At 40.7% G+C, this 18,677-nt stretch overlaps 2 protein-coding genes across 4 annotated transcripts in view; one reads left to right on the top strand and one right to left on the bottom strand.

Moving 5' to 3' along the window:
• Window positions 1-993: 993 nt before the first annotated feature.
• SLC67A2 (solute carrier family 67 member 2) lies at window positions 994-9,956 on the bottom strand. 2 transcript variants are annotated; one of them, XM_075426330.1, is made up of 6 exons: window positions 9,812-9,956; window positions 7,459-7,546; window positions 6,068-6,111; window positions 4,638-4,767; window positions 3,153-3,362; window positions 994-2,607 (listed from the first exon to the last, which is right to left on the bottom strand). In XM_075426330.1, exons 1-6 carry the CDS (start codon window positions 9,908-9,910, stop codon window positions 1,817-1,819), a joined length of 1,362 nt encoding a protein of 453 aa, XP_075282445.1. In that variant the 5' UTR covers window positions 9,911-9,956; the 3' UTR covers window positions 994-1,816. The 2 variants fall into 2 exon arrangements, with proteins under 2 accessions (XP_075282445.1, XP_075282440.1); XM_075426325.1 differs by having other exon boundaries at window positions 3,153-3,242; window positions 9,812-9,944.
• Window positions 9,957-10,004: 48 nt separating this feature from the next.
• The window catches only part of TMEM182 (transmembrane protein 182), a 33,598-nt gene continuing 24,925 nt past the window's right edge, over window positions 10,005-18,677 (top strand). Inside the window, exons 1-4 of one of the 2 annotated variants that reach the window (XM_075438002.1) lie at window positions 10,014-10,116; window positions 10,213-10,321; window positions 16,622-16,659; window positions 17,161-17,200. Coding sequence is in view for 1 of the 2 variants with exons in the window: in XM_075437759.1 (XP_075293874.1) it covers window positions 10,199-10,321 (123 nt within the window). In the remaining variant the exon portion in view is untranslated. Of the gene's footprint in view, window positions 10,322-16,621; window positions 16,660-17,160; window positions 17,201-18,677 lie in introns of both variants that reach the window. The other variant, XM_075437759.1, reaches the window with a different exon arrangement.

Below are 18,677 nucleotides of genomic sequence, written 5' to 3'. Positions count from 1 at the left end.
AATCAGTGCAGGAACTTAGAAGGGTAAATGTTATGTTACCTCATATAATCAACAAGTATGGGAAAAATTACTAAGTCTTTCATATATATTAATTTTTGAGGGTTTTTTCCTACCCTTTTGCTTCACCCCTCACTATAGTCACAAAACAGAAGTCCCTCACTTATAGAAGGGTAGTTTTTAGGTGAAAAAAAAAATATTAAAAGACAGAAAGAAAGAAAATCGGAAATTTAGGGCAAGAATATTTTGGGTATCTACCAAGCAAGACAATAGGAGATAAGACACTTGAAAATGCCTCAAGTTCCTTGCGAGAAATGAACCAGATTATTACAATAAGGAACTCTGATGGTATGTACTGAAATCATAGCAGGAATAAGACACATACTCATTATGTCAATATATAAAATTAAAACAACTCAAGAGTTGTATACATATTCCCATGGTGCTGCCACTGGAATCACTGAGGTTTCATGAAGGATTTAAATGATAGCAGGCACTGGAAAACATAAAGAAGAAAATAAAAATAAAAAATGCAAAACACTATCTATGACTCTCCTGAAGTAGCAACATTATTTGCATAGATGTGTTCAAGGAGGTAACTAAATTGGTTTTAATAAAAAAACAAAACAAAAAAACCCCCCAACAATTATACATAGTTGACTTTGTACTTTCATCAAATAATACTAGGAAAAGCATATGAAACCTTATCAGTGCAAAATACATTTTTTGTATGTTTCAAATGAAATGCAAACAGTGGCGACTGGCAAGTAATATGAGCTTGAACAGTAAATAGCCCAGGAGAGTGCTACAACTCTCAGTACAGCTCTGAGTAACCTCTCATTAGCTAAGCAGTGCAGAGAAGATGACTAAAATACCAAAAAATAAAGTTTTTCTCTTGTCATTGAAATGTCACTTACGCCTCCAGAGATGAGAGAGAATGCATTAATCTAGATCCATGAACTACTGCTAGTGATTCCAGCACACTTTTAACAGTCATTCAAAAGAATTAAGAAACAAATTTATTCTTAAAACAAAGGTAGAAAAATTCCACAGGAAATATTAACAAATAATTTATGACAAAATTGCTCAGTAGAAGTTATTACTAAACATTTCAATAAAGCTTGCATTCAGTCTCAGTTTCAGTCTGAATGACCCTGTATTATTCTAAAATTGTCCATTTTAGGCCTTCCAGTACATGAAGTTAGCATTCTATTACCAGTTCTGTTACTTGGGAAAGACAGGAATCAGCACAGGTCAGATGGCTACCTGAAGGTGTCTAATCATGCTGTGCAGCAGGTTCTGTAAACAAAGTATGCTTAACAAAATCACATAAGCGAACACCCTGTTAATTAAGGTACTGTCACAGCAGACAAATGGCAGCAGATAACAGCATAAAAAATAAGGCTGATGAGCTATATTGCAAATTCTCCTTCTGATTAAATAATAAGAATAAATTTCTGTCTTTGAACAATCTATCAATCTAAACACTGTTTCAAATGTGAGCTACAAGCAGGATTTGCGTATTTCATGTCATTCTTTTTTTCCGCTCCAAAAAGGTTAAAAATCCATTAAAAAAACCCTAGTCAGCAACACCTGTCCCTCTCCCAAGTGTTCTGGTGGTACTGGTTAGAATAACTTTTGTCTAGAATTAACATTCCTGAAGCATAAATACTTACATGTACTTGCCTCCATGTGAACATAATGTGCCCTCTTAAAAGATCCTGTTACTACTGTACAAGTCTGGCAGATGTAAGCATCACCCAAGGTTGATTCACTTTGCCTCTCCTGTAAGATACATCTGTGCAATCCACATTTGCAGCTATTGATTTTTTAACTTAACATTTCCATGGCTACAGTATTTTTGTTTGTTCACATTCATTATCAGAATAGCTACTAAAGCTAGTCCAACTGCTAGACTTGGAGGGCCACAAGGACTGAACTCCTGAGCAATTCCAGAAAGGAGTGGGGCAACTATACGTCCCACTGAAGTCACAGACTGTCCAACACCTAGGAGCGTACCACTGGCCTCATTCCCACCGATGCTCAACTCAAGATCAATGATACAAGTACGACCTATAGTAGTTGAAAAGGCTAAGAATGTGGAAGACAAAATCACCATCCATATGCTCAGCGCTGACGCATACAGGAGAATCAATGTGCAGGTAAACGTGCTGGAGTGCAACAAAATTCTGTAAGTGTTGTGCTGATAGAGTCTCGTTATTGGTCCAAGCAGACAACCAGCCAGGACTCCCAGTGCACTGCTGTAGCTCATTAGGTATCCAGCGAACAGGGGTTTCACCCCAAACCTCTCCTCCAAGGCCAGACTAAAATTACTGTAGTACAGCAGTATAGCAACAGACATCAGCAACCGCACTAAAAATATATCCCACAGATCAGAGCATGCAATTCCTTTAATCCTCTTCAGCACTGTTGCAACTTGGATCCACGGAGACCAGAAAAGACTCCTGCTTGCCATAGCTCCATTCGCTGCTGATTTGAAGTGCAGGTCACGATTTGCTTTTGCTGAGAAACTGTCTGTTCCTTTGTTGCCTTGTTGATGTTCCCTATTGACAGCATTTTCTTCACTCCAGGGTAACATCCAGACAAGACCTATACAGATGAAGAAATTAGCTGATTTTATTCAATTGCATTAACTTTACATGGAAGACATCAGTCTGACTGTAAGTTTACTTAGTGTTAGGATCAAAATTCAAAAAAGGACTTGAACAATCATTCCACTTTAAAAAAATTATAGAGATTAAGTCTAGTGTTATTCACAGTATCAGTTCAACCCTAAATGCAATGAAAGCAAGGAAGGAAAACACTGAGGTGACACATTTGCAACATATGAACAAATCAAAATGCTAAAGCCAAAATTCTGATTTCTAGTCTTCGTCTTTGGGCATATTAAAAATTCCCATTCCTGTGTCTGAATGTAAAAGTGATATATACAATACAAAGGAGAAGCATCTGGAGGTTATCTGTTTCAAAATTCCCGCCTGTCCACACAGGTTCAAATTCAAAGGGCATTATTGGTATACAGAACACATATGCCATAGCTGATAAACGCACCATGAACTCAAGGTACTACAAACGGCATAAAACCACAAGTGAGGAATGAAGGGACCCAAGCTGCAAAATATGACACAACCTACCAGCATTCAGAAGAAAGATAGAGGCACAGATGAAGGATGTTTGATAAAAGCCATCTTCCAACTCTGCAAGGTAGCCACCAACGACAGGCCCTAGAATGAAGCCCACACCAGAGGCTGCATTGAAGCGTCCCATTACTAAAGGGCGGTCTCTCTCAGAAACCAAGTCAGAAAGCAGGGCTTTAGAAATGGAGAGCGTGTGTTTGAAAATACCTGCAACATAATATAAACAAAATAAACAAACATGTATTGATCAGTCCAAAAGATTAAAAATGACAGAAGCTATCTGAAATATCAATGGTCAAAATCTGTAGGACTGATATTTTTAAGATGCCATTGACCACAAATTTTTCAATGCTAGAGTTATGCAGCACATTGGGCCATGACCATCATCCTGGCTGTTCAACGACTGGGACTTAGGAATCAAAATTATTCAAGCATCTGTGCCAAAGGAGTGTTGCTGCAGCCCTGCTGAAAGAAGAACTAACTAAGTTGAGTGCTGAAGCGCACCAGGAATAAAATAGCTGCTAAGACAGGAACTTGTGGGTGGGCAATGATAGAGTAGGAATGGCTTGTCTGCTTATGAACATAGCTCTGAACCACCTCTGCCGAGTATGAAGATTTCCAGGATTGTAACACAACAAATTCGTATGGGAAACTGGTGGGTGGGAAAAGAAGAGCACAGAAGGGTATGCATACTGCAGGAATACTAATAACGCAATCTTTCATGTTCCTTCCCTCTGACCAGGGCAATGCTGTCACAGTGCTGTTACCATTAAAAAGTATTACCTCTACTGAGTAATCAAATATCAACCAAATAATTTATTAGCAAATTGTCTTTAAGTTAAGAAACAGTATCAACAGTTCCTAAATCAAAACTATGGGCCACAAAAGTACCCTTCACTAAATGTGTTCATAGTAATAACACTGCTTACTATATCAGAATATATGCAATAGGTTTTCAGCTATTTTAAGAACTCTGATACAAACCCTGGCACAAACTTAGCTTCAGTGCTGCAAACATACATGCTTTTGCACAACATAAATATTCTGTTTAAACAGCAACCTAAAATTTCAGCCAAATTTTGAGGTATATTTTCAGCATGTGAAAAAACAATAATGCACATATCATTCCATTCTCCATTGCAAGTGCAGACCAGGATTTCCAGCAGTGAACTGGTATATTGTGTATCTGTTACAACTAACCTTACAATAGCCTCTTTCAAGGAATTGCTGCACTCCTCATAAAATTCAGCCACTCACGGTGCATAAAGTTGTGACAGTTTGTGAGAGTTCATTTCAAATTATTTTCAGAAAAAAAGTCACGAGAATGTTTGATTTGTAGAGATTTTTCCATTACAAGGGTTCAGCTGGTGCTGCTGGATGACAATGCTATGTAGCCATCCACATACCATGACTCCTCTAGTAGTAATTCTCAAGCTGAGACTACAGGGAATTTAAACTGCAAAATGCTAAGCATTTACTCACCTACAGGGACTCTAGAAATGGCAAACACGAACACAGTAGTGGATGTTCCAAGCAGGAAGTAACCCAGTGCACTGAGCAGAATACAAGCAAGCAGGGAATACCGTCTTCCTACTATATCACTCCAGCAGCCCTTTTATAAAGCAGGAAATTAAGATAAGCTTTTTATAACATTTAACTACGTAAAGTGAAGAATCATTACTTCTAAATTAAACTGAGAAAAGAGATCAAAGGACTGTCAAGAAAAGCTTAATAAGCTTCTTACACAACATTCCTAAATCTCAAAATCTGGAAGGGATGAGCAGAGTTCTGCTCTGCCAACAGTGCACCTGCTGAACCTATCATTCTATTTAATGTCATGCATACTGCTTTTTTAAAAATAATTTCTCTCTTTTAAAAGTACAATCCTGCAATAAACACCATGAAATATTAGTAGCAGGGATCCTCTAAAAATGTTATCACAATCAACCACAAATATTTCTTTGCAACAGTCGTCGCTATGTACTAGACACTTGTTGAGCATCCCAAAAAGGAATGATCTTAGCTATGAGGAGTTTGTCATCTGAGTGCAGACAAGTAGGAAGTATTTATGCGAAGGGCAAACAGTCAATTTGCATGTAGCATGCTTATAAATCAGCTTGATTCCAACTAGGAAGTTTTTCAAGAAAGTAGGCAATAGCCTTGCAGTTCAAAGAAAATGGCACAAGATTACAGAAGCATATTATCCCAGGTGGCCTGCATAACAAACCCTGAAACAGTTTTTTTCATGCGATGCTCCAGATCTTCTCTCCTGAAACCTAGGAGGTACCAGGATAATATTAAAGGTGCTCCTGGCTAAATATAAGGATCTAAGGTATTGACAGGTGAATCACAGAATCATAGAATGGTTTAGGTTGGAAGTATATTCAAGAGGTTCAGCCTTGGTGTTTAGTCTTTGCACTCTTGCTTAGATCAGGATGTAAAAAAATGAAAGCTAACAGACAACAAAACCAAAGCTCAAAGGCATAATGCATAAATTTAGGCCATATGGCAAATTACAGGGCACTACTCATTAAGCAGGGAAACCAAACCCCAGATCACAGGCTTATGCAGAGCTGGCTTGTGAGACTGCTTTTTGGACAGGTTACTGCACTGAAGAAGACTGCTTTACCAGCACCAACACTGCAGAGAACTCAGCGTGACTGAGATGTGCTCCATAATGTAGGCTGAGCCCAAATGTGGATTCTAGCTTTTCTCTGAAGACTGTATTATGCTTAGTTCTGAAAAAAATGATAATTCCCTATAAATGAAACACTGGATCCTCCAATTGAAATGCTTGTATGAACACTATAAACATTTTAAAAATTCCAGTAAACTACTACTGACCTCATCCTTTTTTCCCCTAAAATCCACAGAAACACCAACATACTTAGGAATGCAGTGTTAGAACTCACCACAAATGTGCTGGAAAATAGCTGCATTATACCATAGAGAGATCCTAAAACAAACAAGTAAAATACCAATGTTAAAAATTAAACTTAATTTTTTTAAAAAACTGAAACTGCACAAAATCTTTAAATAAAGAAACATGAGAGAAACTCTGGGAAAAAATTTACTAGAAGAACAGGAAAAAGGAGCAGGACAAACCAATGGTGGAGTTTAGCACATAACCAAAGAAATAGTTTCTGCTGAAAACTTGTACAACTATGTAATGAAGAAGGATGTTCCTTTGTATGATATATAGCACTTACAATTGCTTTCTCAGAATCAGGAGAGAATTTCATTACTGGGAGGCACTAATTTACAATTGCTTTCTCAGAATCAGGAGAGAATTTCATTACTGGGAGGCACTAATTACTTTCCACTTGGCACTTCAATGTGTTACAAGGCACCACAGAAGCCCTGAAGAAACCACAGTCCCTGCTCTTTCATTTTGGAGGCAAAGAGTTTAGCAGCAGTTAATAACAGAAGAGAAGCAGAGAGAAACATCTGCCAACATCTTTCATTTACAAGACTACACCTCAAAACCCAGTTTCTTTTAAAGCTAAAAATGAAAGCAGACTGTTGAAATGAAAACATATTTTTGAAGAATTGCTGCTTAAAATAATACTCTGACAACTCAGAGCAGAACCAGAATTATTTCATGAAAAGTGCTAAATTCCATCCAAAATAAAAAAGCAAAGTAATAAAAAACTGAGTAACAGAGCCCATGTCAACCACATGTACCTACAAAGAATATACTTCTTGAATCATGACAAACCATAAACAGTACCATAAGATATCATTAAGAACTTTAGAACCTTGGAACTTCATCTTACCACTTCATTTTTAAGATAAAGCTCCAAACCTTCAGAATTTACTTGTAAACACTCCTTAAGGACAATAAATGTTTTGCCAAAAGACAGCTGCAAGGAATTTAATCAAACTGGGAGCAATCTCAGGCTTTGGAAAGCTCGGGAGAACCAGCTGCAGAAGTATTGTTTGCAAAGCCTGTAAATAACAATAAAATCAAAAGCAACACCTCTGGCTCCCAAAGTTGCTGAGTTGAGGATTCTTGGATGCCGGAAAAGCATCTGTACAAGTATTAATGCAAGACTTCCCTGTTCTTTCCAAGAATGCTCTTTCCCAAGCACCTGCTTTTAGCTGTTGTTGGTATTCAAGTTTGGACAGGTCTTTGGGCCTAACACAGTATGGCTGCCCTTACAGTTTTACTTGGAAATTGGCCTTGCTTTTTCTTATGCTACTAGCAAGAAAGAATTATGTTTCAATGTCCAATGTGCAGTAAGGCATAATCCAGTTCACATTATCTTAGTCTTTGGTAAATCAATCAAGTACTTCAACTCACCTATTATTCCAGCAACTGTATGACCTGCTCCTAAAGATTTGATATGATGGTTCATTAAAGGAACAACCATGCTCACACCAAACAAATCCTGAAAAGAAGGCAGGAAAAGTTTTAGTAAGTGATCACTTTTCCAAAGATGATGGCAACCTGGCTTAATAATGGTCAATATTTTTTAAAAAAATATACATTATTTCCATATCAATACAAGGTTAAAAGAAGATTTTTCATGGCCAAAGTGGTATGTTGTAACGTCTACAATGCATCTAGTATGTACGACATTACTGAAACACATGAACTGAAAGACTGCCTCACAGAGGACTTAAAACTATGAAAATGACAATCCTCTTTCCCGCTCCAGATAAAATCATTCTGAAGATATATATTTAAATGTTAAATATTCCTTTAACATATATTAAACTTTATCTGTTTAACAAGAAAAGTACTTGGTACCAGTATTTTAAATTCAAAGTGGTTTGTAATTTCAGCCACCTAAAAATACTTTTTACTTGTGCAAAGAGAGTACATTTGGAAAATTTAATTATTTTAACTCTCAGTCACAATGGGGAAGAAGCTATGGTAGATCTAAACCCACCTACAGACTGCCTTTGTGTACAACTTAAGAAATGTAGCAAAAAGACAGAAACATGAAAAAAAAGAAAAAAAGCAAAGCATAAGTGAAAAACGTTTTGTAAGAGGAGGGCAAAGGACACTGCCCATCCTGAACAGTACAAGGATCTCCTACACATTCCTTTTGATTTTTTATCTTTTGTTAAGCTAACCACACTGACCCAGCAGTTCTTTCACTACTGCTGTGTGGCACAGCATACAGTGTGCTACATCAGAGCAGAGCCTTACAGAAGATCTATTGGAGCAGTACCACCTTTTCTCAGTCACTGCTTGAGCTGAACTAGACTAGCCCGTCATAGTATGCCCAAAGCCTGAGTAACTGTAACAATGTGTACCACTTCAGTAAATTCTCATAGCCTGTCATTACATATCTTTTGACAGTTGAAATTGAGGCTTACAAGGTTAGAACCATTATTAAATAAACTAGCATGAGCAAACAGAGCACACAGCTTACAAACACCTTCAGTAACACAATCTCAGGTGTCACCTTCAAACCTGAGCAGAGGTTCAATGATCTCATCCATGTCATCTAGTCTCAGAATGTACCCTGGCAGTACTGGACTTATCATAGGCCTGCAGGTAAAGCAAGACCCATTAACCCCTATCCTCTGATGGGTAGTTATTTCTCATTGCACCTATAATTTCTTACGTCACATGGTAACTACGCTCTATTTGCATGGTTACAGGAAACTTGCATCACAGGCAACAGCTCTTTATTGTGATATTTCACCACACCCTACACCCTCTAAAACGGCACTTGCTTCTTGGCTGATGGCAGTGCGTACTCCAGCTTGGTGTCAGCAAGGGTCGACAAGGGTGTCAGCCTGGTGTCACAAGGGCTGGAGAACCACAGTCTTTAAAAGTGAGCTAAGAAGCAAAGCTTACTCTCATGCACCTTCTCCTGGAATATTTGTTGCAGGACCCAAACCAACTAGTTTCTACTGCCCAATCCAAAGTCAGGTAACGGAATCTACATTTCACAGTGCAAATCTGTACTCATTTTGTATTCATTTTCCACACTATACCTTTTAAACTTGATTAAATAACATCTTCCCAAGGCTCATGAATCACTACAGAATACAAATCCTTTTTAAAGTCTATACACTCTGTTCTTTCAGTAAGGGTTTGGGTTAGGTTTTTTTTAGAAAAAGTAGAGGTTTTGGGGGGTGCGGATGGTTTTTTTTTTGGTGGGTTTTTTTTTTTTTTTTTTCAGTTTACACTAAGCACCGGTATTTCAAGGAAAGGAGGAGCTCTCCGATAAGCCCAAGGCAACCCCCTGCTTAAAGGCGCCGCGCTGCTCCTTTTCATTCACCGGATAAAACCCCTACTTTTGCGTCGGACTGCACGACTGCCTGCGTCTTAAAAACCACACAGCCGCCACAAACCACTGTCGTGCTCCCCAGAAAAGCGGCTGAAGCGATGTGCCTCACAACCCAGCAGCTCTACCCGGAGAGTAACGCGGGAGCCGGCTACGGGCCGGGGACGCGGGCAGGGCCGTGCTGGGGGGGTGCCGGCCCCACTGCGGCCTCCGCAGCATCTTCTGACATCTTCTGAGGCGACCTCACGGCTCCGGAGCCGTCCCCCGCCTCCAGCACGGCCCTTCCGGCGGCCGCCCCGGAGCTGCGGGGCCGGGCAGCGGGTCCCGTCGGGCGGGGGAGATGTCCTGTCCCGTCCCAGGCCGCGCCGGAAGAGCGCCATGGCCGCCGCAGGCCGCCTCCCCGCTTACCAGGAAGCCCACCGCGTAAAGGCACCGCACGAAGCGGGCGGACGACGCCGCCGAGCTTCCCTGGCGTCCTCCTCCTCCATCTTCCTCGTCCTCCTCCATCCGGCCAGCGGCGGCCGCGGGCACGCGCCCCGTAGCGGCGGGCGCGGCGGCGCTGCGCATGCGCAGTGCCGGCGGCGCGGCGGGAACACGGAGGCGGCGGGGCAGGGAGACGGGGTCAAGCCTGGCGGTTTTTTTGCCTGAACGAGTGTGTTCTTCGCGTTCCCTCCTCTCCAGGCGAGGAGGAGAAGGAATAAAGACCCCTGCAGGTTTCGGAGGCCATCGGGGTTCCTGCGTTGTCGTCCCCCCACCCCCAACCTGTAGGACTTTGCCCTTCCAGCCTCTTCTTGCATGTTCGTTCGTAGGTGGAGAGTTTCGCCACCCTTCGCCTCAGGGCCTGAAGCTCCGAGGAAAGCAGGAAGAGCGAGACAGGGTGGAGGGGCTTTGGAGGCAGAAGCACGCCCTAGGAGCGTGGTAAGGGGTGCCCATCGCTGCTTTCTCCGTAGCTCTGGAAAGATGGCTTGAACCCGGGCACCCCCGAGCCTGGCTACTTCGTGGGGAAAAGTGGTGGTGTCCCACCACTGCTGCTGTTGCTTGGCCTGAGCTCCGTGTCTTCGTCAAGTGTTTCCTGGCCTGGTTACGTGGCTGGTGGCTGTGGTGCCAAGGCGGGGAAGAAGGGCGTCCTGCTTTCTGCTGGGCACGTGCACGGCTCTGCTGCGTTTCTGCTAAAGCCGGGGGTAGCTGGAGTTGTGCACAGCTGTTTTATAACATTTTTGCATCCAAAGAAGTAAACCGGCGTTCTCGAGTCTCTGAGATGCATGGGTGGAAGCGATTGTCACATGCAAAATTATATTGGAGGCAGAGGGGATTTTTTTGTATAGCTGCTAGGCCAGGGATCAATGAAAGGGCTGTAGTTTTAAATACTTAAAAAAAAATGCACAGGGGAACAGAAGATGCTTTAACTTGTTTTTAATTATCAGTAAGAAGAAGCTTTTGAAAAATGATGATGACTTTTAAAAGTTAGCACCAATTGACAAAGATTGAGAGTGATCAATCAGTAACTAACAATAGGATAACTTCAGTTCTATCTTCATATTTTCAGAAGAAATAAATATCACAGGATCGAGGGTCTTCAACAGATTTATGTCACAAAAGAGGAGAAGGGAATGTGGTTTTCCTTACAGTTATGAAGAATTAAGCTCAACTCCCACCCCCACCCTCCAAACTGGAAAACAAGATGTGTTCCTAGATACGCAGCTTATTTATAAGATACCAAGGCAAAACTTAGCCTAGCGTGTGCATAGGGACAAAGATGTTATCAGAGTCTCCAGAATAACTCAATTGTTTAATATCCCAGTGGTGGTGATATTTTATAGTTGGCTTAACCAATATATCCTATTAATTTAGCACTCTGAGGCCACTTTGAATAACAAATCCTCTCAGTGAGATTTTTAAAATTCTGGGTATAATATTAACGGAGATCACAGTTGCATACAATTCTTCTGAAATGGACAAAAGAGCCTCGTGAGAGTTGATACTACGTTGTCTTCTATTGCACTAATTTTACCCTTGGTCATTTTAACTGTGACAGAAGAAGTGGAAAAGGCCTGAAGATTTATCAGAGGAAACTACTGAAGAGATGGGTAATTAAAAGATGTTGCAAGAGTTTTAGGTACTGTTCCTGGGGTATAAGGCGGATTGACTTCTGTGCAAACACTGAGCCCAAATGAAATTTTTGAGGTTCTATGTAAATGTCAGTCTCTACTATAAGTCTCAGAAACCAGAGTTAACAATTCTGCATTCTTCTCAGATTCTGAAGATAATGATCTAGTATAATCATAGGCAGGAATACTGAATTATCAGAATCATAGAATCACAGAATGTTCGGGGTTGGAAGGGACCTCTGTGGGTCATCTAGTCCAACCCCCCTGCTGAAGCAGGGTCACCTACAGCAGGCTGCACAGGAAAACTCTTTCTTAGTTTTGCCTATTATTTCAAGCTATCTTCATGCAGAATGGCTTGTAAAGCAGCAAAGAACTGAACGTTTTGACGCTCCAATAACATTGTCAGCACAAACTGTTCACAGAGAAAAAAAAAATACTTAGAAAACATAGATGTCTTCCTTTAACAGATCTCTTACTGCTTTTGTACTGGCAAACTTGATTAGATTATTAAATAATTGTGCATATTACATGTTTAATTTTGCATAATATGTAGGAAAAAGGCATTAATATATACTAACATGGCAAATATCTTGATTGTCTTTGAACTGAAGGCAGATGGTTCCTGCTGCCTCAGAGGTTCCCACTCATGTTCTGTCACTGCAATCACAAAATTTAAGATGAAGGTCCCAAATAAAGAGATCTTAAGGTAAAGGTTCCCAAATAAAGTGGTGGTATGACTTATAGGCGAAATGACTAATAGTTGAAGGAATGAGATACAATGAAGACCATTTATCACAGTCTTAAGGAAAATAGAACCAGTCAAATATGTTTGGAGGCAGAATTACATTGCTGGTTGATTAAAATGATAATATTTGACTTGTTGCTGCTTTAAGGTGTTTGACTTATTACTGTATGATTCTTAAAGACAGTAGAGCACTGCATACTCAGAAACAGCATGTGGATTCAGAATTCTTTGATACGTCTCCAGACTGTATTTGTGAATGGATAATCTTCCCTGAAGAAGGGGTATGTCTAGATGGTCCTCTCTAACCCTTTTTCCATGACCTGGAAGAAGAGATATGATCAAAGTTATTGATTTTATGGGTAATGCTAGGACCAGGAAAATTGTACAGATTACTGACGCAACACGATCTGAATAGTCAGCTTTCATGATATATAAGTATTCTAAGTGTAAAGGCAAAGCGAGAAACAAAATCATGATGCACGCTTAGGGGTTGCACCTCTGTTGTGGCAGTCAGTGATTATGAGATGAACTTGGTAGTCATAGTAAATAACCAGCGACCATAGGTTTTTATTGCTATTCTGCAGCCGAAAAAACAGACTCCCTCTTTTGATAAGCAATAGAGGAACCTCAAATAGAAAAGCAGGAAACCTTTATTACTTTTGTATCGGTTAATTGGTCTGAATACTGATGCAACATGGTGTCTAGTTCTGCTGTCCTAATTGAAGGTCACTGTCGAATAAATGGAGAGGGTTAAAAAAGATTTTAATGGCAGAAAGAACGTTTTTTGCAGTGTCAGGCTGCTGGAGATCAGACTGTCCTCAGCCTTCCGCAGTGAGCTGTTCTTGCCTCAAATTCTGAATGGGAGGAGAGCTAGTCTGGGTAAGAATGTCTGAGGTTCAGTCTGCTTGTGAAAAGGGCTGAGGGATCCACAACGCTTTACTAAAAACATCCACTGTGGCAAATGCTTGGTGTCACCTGCCAAGCAAGGGGCTGAGGCAGTCTGCGCTTCCTCAGCCAGCTCTGGCTGTGTGTGCTCCAACCATGACCACGTGAAAGCACTGGTGGAAGTCATCTGAAATCTAACAAAGTTTTGAAAAAAACATCCTTTCATTCCTTCAACAGGGGAGAACATTTTAAAGCTTATAAATTCTTAAATAAAGTTTGTAAAATACTTTTCATAAGACAGATCTAAGACAATTACAGTAATTTATTGCAGTTAAATGGAACATATTCTTGGGTTCCCACATTACGAATAGGTAAGGTCAGGACCCCCAAATGTACAATTTGTTATCAAATTTAGCAAATCTAACAATGACTTATTTCGTTCTGGTTTACCGCTTCAGATCATTAGGGTAACATTCAACAGTCATTTCAACTTTTCATATATGAATTGAGCCCGGTAGAAAAAGTTACAATCCAGTGGTCCAGAACATTTTAAGAGGTACTGTAAATGAACTTGAGTTTGGAAACTGCTGTTAATCTTGAAGACATTTATATTGTAATATCTTGGAAAAGATCTGCAGATTTAAGTAATGTGGAAAGAAACCTTTTCATTGACTCCCCCCTCAAAGCTGTAAGTGCTGGTGGACATGACAGGGTGACTTAGAAAGCATTTCTAAAAATCTTGTTAAAGGAAAGAATTATTTTCAGGCATTGGGCCTAGTTCTCCACTTCTGGAGTTTTCCATGGCAGCATAACTAAGACTGCATAGCATTCAATGTTTCTTTCAATTAATGTTTAACAGACAAAATAAATATGTCAGGAATGGTTTAGATACTATTGATCCTGCTCTGGAGCAGAGGAATGCCTGGATAACTCCTGTTGACTCCAGTCCATTTCCTCTTGTACTACAGTACCCATATTTCACACACACACGTCCAGCCTATGATTTTTTTTTTTTTTTAAATTCAAGAGCTCTGTAAAAGCTGGAAGCGTACAGAAAGGACTGCAGGCTAATTCCTCAGGCTTCTTGAATAAAATCCTAAAATACGTACCGAAGTTTCTGTGCAGTAAATGGGAGGAGTTACTGCCTCAGAGATAGATTCATCATAGCTTCCTGCTGTGAAGGGACATGTAAAACAGCATTAGAAATGTTGAAGAAGGGTGCAACTCGTAGTTTTCGACTGCAGGCACATAACTGCTTCCATGGGAAACTGCCTGAAACACCTCCTAAAATCAGGCAACTCATTCATTTTGGTGTAAATTGCATGCAGGGATGAGTCATTCCTTTAATACTGCAGGAAACATTGATGGTATTGTCCTGGCTTTCTTAACAGTTGTAAGAAAAGTTTAGAGCGCTCATCAAGGATGTGAGGAAATCAGATGCACCTTCTTGTACCCCTGATCGTTCTAGTTACCTTGCCCTACTTGCAGGGACGTGGGTTCATCAGAACTTGAATCAGTATCATGACTTGATTTACAAATATTGTAGCTTCCCATATTTTACCTGTTTCATCCAATGTAAATTTAGTGTAAGATATTGCAGAATGGGATATATGAAACAGTGACCCACTCACTGTCACACTAAAGTTTTTTCTTCCTTTCTGTGATGCTTTGTAGAGCATCAAAGTCCTGAACACAGAGAGGCAGGGTCTGAATGGGATATACGCCCTGCAGCTTTGTTCGTCTGGGTGGCTGCAAGCCTGTCGCGTGTTCCTGCAGATGCACTTTGCACCAGGTTGTGCTAATAGAAGTGAGAGGGAGAGGCTGCAGTTTTCGTTACCTCCCGCACAGTAAATAAGCAGAGTGTATGGTATAATCCCTGGATACATAAAAATGTGTAGATATAATGGCTCATAAAGAAGATTGTTCTTGTTGGTTTATTGGAGTTCTTCTTGAAGCTGTTGCTGGGATATGGGCTTCTTCTGTCCTTAGGTCAGAAGGAGGGTAGTTACCATCGTCTGTCTCTTCATGAGCTTGCTGTAGCTCATGTGGAATGAACGACTTGGTGATACCTGTGTTCAGAATGGCTTGATTCCATCCATCTGTAGAGGACTTGTACTCTACAATCTCTACTCAGATTTCACATGAGCCAACAATGTGCCCTAATTGCAAAGAAGGTGAACGGTATGGTCTGCGTTAGGCAAAGTGTTGCCAGCAAGTTGAGGGAGGTGATCCTTCCTCTCAGCACTGGTGAGGCCACACTTAGAGTACTGGGTCCAGTTCTGGGCTTCCCCAGTACAGAAGAGGCATGAACATACTGAAGAGAGTCTGATGAAGGGCCGCTAAGATGATGAAGGGACTGGAGCATGTCCTATGAGGAAAAGCTGAAAGAGCTGGGAATATTCAGCCTGGAGAAGAGAAGGCTCAGGGGGATCTTTTAAATGTATATAAGTACCTGAGGGGAGGGTATGAAGAGGACAGAGCTGGGCTCTTTTTGGTGGTGCCCAGTGACAGGACCAGAGGCAACAGGCACAACCTGAAGCACAGGAGGTTCCCTCTGAACACCAGGAAACACTTTCTTACTGTGAGGGTGACCCAGCACTGGCACGGGTTGCCTAGAGACGTTCTGCAGTCTCCAGCCTTGGAGTTACTGAAAAGCTGCCTGGACATGGTCCTGGGCAACCAGCTCTAGGTGGCCCTGCTTGAGCAGGGAGCTTGGACAAGGTGACCTGCAGCGGTCCCTTCCAACCTCAGTCATTCTGTGATTCTGTGGTTTGTGGTCTGATTTACTGTAGTCTTAAGATTAAAGTGGTCATATCTCAAACTAGTTATTCCAGGCCGTCTTTCAGTCAATGGAGGAAAAAAAAAAGACTAAAAGTAATTGAGCTTTTGGGGTGTGATTCATTGCACATTGAAGTAGTCATCTGAAAATAGGTCAGATGGACTGTGCCCTAAAAGTGCCAATACGACTGTAAAGGAAACATGAGGTGACCAGCTTAATTGGAGACAGCTACCTTGCAGCTGTCCAGAGTTAGGCAAGATGAATCCCAGCCAAGGCTTTAATGGACAAGGTGTACTACACTCTGTAAGCTCGCCCAGCACGCTGCTGACAATTGATGGCGTAGGTGCATGGATAACATGCTGCCCAGCTGGGGAGGATGGGCAGGATGAGGATCTGAATCAGCGGGTGAGATACTCCTTCGCTGTTCAAAATGTTTTTCTTCAACAGTAAATGGGCAGTGAGGTCTCAGAAGGACTCAGCTCTGAGGCAGCTGCTGAAATTGTTTCTTGGTGTGTAGTGAGACATGCAGCCAGTTCTAAAAGGCTGTTTTTAGATCATGGACATATCTGCCAGCACAGATAAGGAGCTGCCTGCCAATTCCAAACATACACACACGACATTTACTCAAACACACACAAACATAAACAAGCAAATAAACAACCTCCCCCTGCCATAAACTAATCAAGCTTTTTCTCCTTCAGATGGAAGAGGAAGAAAGAAACAGCCTGCTATTGTTTTGGTTTGTTTTTTTCTTCTTTTCTATTTTTAAATACAAGGAGGGGCTCAGATACTATATTGAAGCTGGAGCCATTTAGATATGTAAACAAACAAAATATGCAGATTTAGGAGTTAGTTTAGCCCTATTGATCTGGAAAAGAAAAATAAATGGAAATAAAATCATAAAACTTTTGCCAGCTTTGTTAAATGAGATTGGAATCCATCCATTATGTGAGGGCCTTCAATCTTCACGCTATGAATCAACAAAATCAATTAATGTTGAGCATAATTGGCCAAACTGAGTGTATTGAAACTGATCTAATCACTTCATTGTCCTTATAGTAGGGATAAATTTGACTAAATCATTTTGATTTTAAAATGCCAATCTTTCTGTAGAAATTAAGGACTTTTGGAAGGAGTTGGGGAATGATCTTGTTTAAGATTCGGAATTGTTTTGGCTTGATAAGCCTGGCCCTGTTTTCCCTGCCTTGAATCTTTCTCTCTTCTATTGAGGAACCTTCAGAATTTAATTGAATTGAAGAAAAAGTGCCCCGAGGCTTTCTGTGAGTATCAAGTAGTGGATAACATTTTTAAGCTGACATAACAAGTCTTAACATGGCTTCTGATTCATTTCTAACATAGCCGGGCATAATACTGGAGATGTTAGGGTATTTGGAAGATAGCACTGCCAGAGAATGTGCCATAAATATAAAAGACAATAATTAAATTAGATCCTCTCAGGATGAGCATGCTAAACTGAGACCAGAGTGCATGTACAGTATATTAAAAATAAATACTTTTACTGCACAGGCAGTGATTCAGCTGTCATTTGAATTCAGTGAAGCTTTTCATGCAAACTGATTTCAGTCAAGCTGTTCATAAGAGTAAGTTACTCTCATGCAGAAATGGGTTCATGGGGTTGCTGATTCATTTCTTACCTGAAGACAGGTAGGTGCAGTAAGATGGAAACCAGCCATTTTGTTTCTCTTATTATTTATTGTTCAGTGGCTGAGTCAGGGGACTGGAGTTCTCTTTTTACTTCTGATGTAATATTGAAAAAGTAATTTCACCATTGTGTGCTACGGTTTCCTTAGTTACAGGTATGAATAGAAGTGCATAAGTGTCTTTGAAAAGAGCTTTGAGAATTTTGGAATAAAGCATGAGAGTGAAAAGTATTTGTATCATTTTCACTGTCAGAATTCACCAACTTCAGGTTTGTCCCCTTTTGCAGTACTCATATGTAGCTCTATCCAATTGATATTTTGGAGGTTATAAACTCGTATCCTGTAACACTGAAAAATAATATTATTTAAGATGAGCCAAATGGATTATTTTAAACAGCACATCAGAATTAATTCAGTTTTATTTGTTTTTTTTTAATGGATATTGTGAAGAATTTTGTGTCATTGATTTTGTTTATATCGTGACTATATACATCTTTGAATTTCACTGAATTATGTTTCTTGAGCTGTAGGCCAATGCTTTGTAATACCATCCATACAACAGCAAAATTGTTGGAAATTCTGGCCCGCTGAGTGGGATTCAGTTCCAGATTAAGACCTTTACATTCAGACATCTCCGTGTGAATCAGGGATCTGTGCTGCAGTTTGAGTTGACCGAGATCTGGCTAAAACAGTCTAGTGTCTCCAAAATGACCCGACCAGCTAATGGAAACTGGTTTCAGCTGTCTAAGCAGAGGAATCTAGCATCACTTTTAGGTGGTGTGAACCTGGCCTGTCATTCAAGAAAGGTGTGGGTATCCTCTAAGTCCCTTGTTGTACCTGCCTGCCAAATGTAGATGCCTTAGCCATCCTGCAGCACCCAACAGCGGGCGATGACAGTAAGATGACAATATCCTTCTGTCCAGGCTTAATCCAGTCACCATCACGCAGGCTCCTAGTGCTATGAGAGGTCAAAGAGAGTACCTAAGACCCCTGCGTGGGGCTGGCAGATATGGTTAATACTGGGAGAAAAATATGCCCTTCTGGAGTGGCAGCTGAGGGCGAGCAGGATACTCCGGGAACTAGCTAGAGCTAGATG

This window comes from Opisthocomus hoazin, chromosome 1 (genome assembly GCF_030867145.1).
Source record: "Opisthocomus hoazin isolate bOpiHoa1 chromosome 1, bOpiHoa1.hap1, whole genome shotgun sequence".
Classification (NCBI taxonomy): domain Eukaryota; kingdom Metazoa; phylum Chordata; class Aves; order Opisthocomiformes; family Opisthocomidae; genus Opisthocomus; species Opisthocomus hoazin.
The sequence above is the reverse complement of the archived record's forward strand: the minus strand, read 5'-3'. Positions and strand labels throughout refer to the sequence as shown.

Bases quoted from the DNA above. Each gene is read 5' to 3' on its own strand.
- SLC67A2 (XM_075426330.1), bottom strand. From the start codon at position 9,910: ATGGAGGAGGACGAGGAAGATGGAGGAGGAGGACGCCAGGGAAGCTCG. The intron at 7,547-9,811 runs GTAAGCGGGGAG...CCTTCTTTTCAG, and splicing joins TTTACGCGGTGGGCTTCCTG to GATTTGTTTGGTGTGAGCAT. The intron at 6,112-7,458 runs GTGAGTTGAAGT...TGTTTGTTTTAG, and splicing joins TACAGTTGCTGGAATAATAG to GATCTCTCTATGGTATAATG.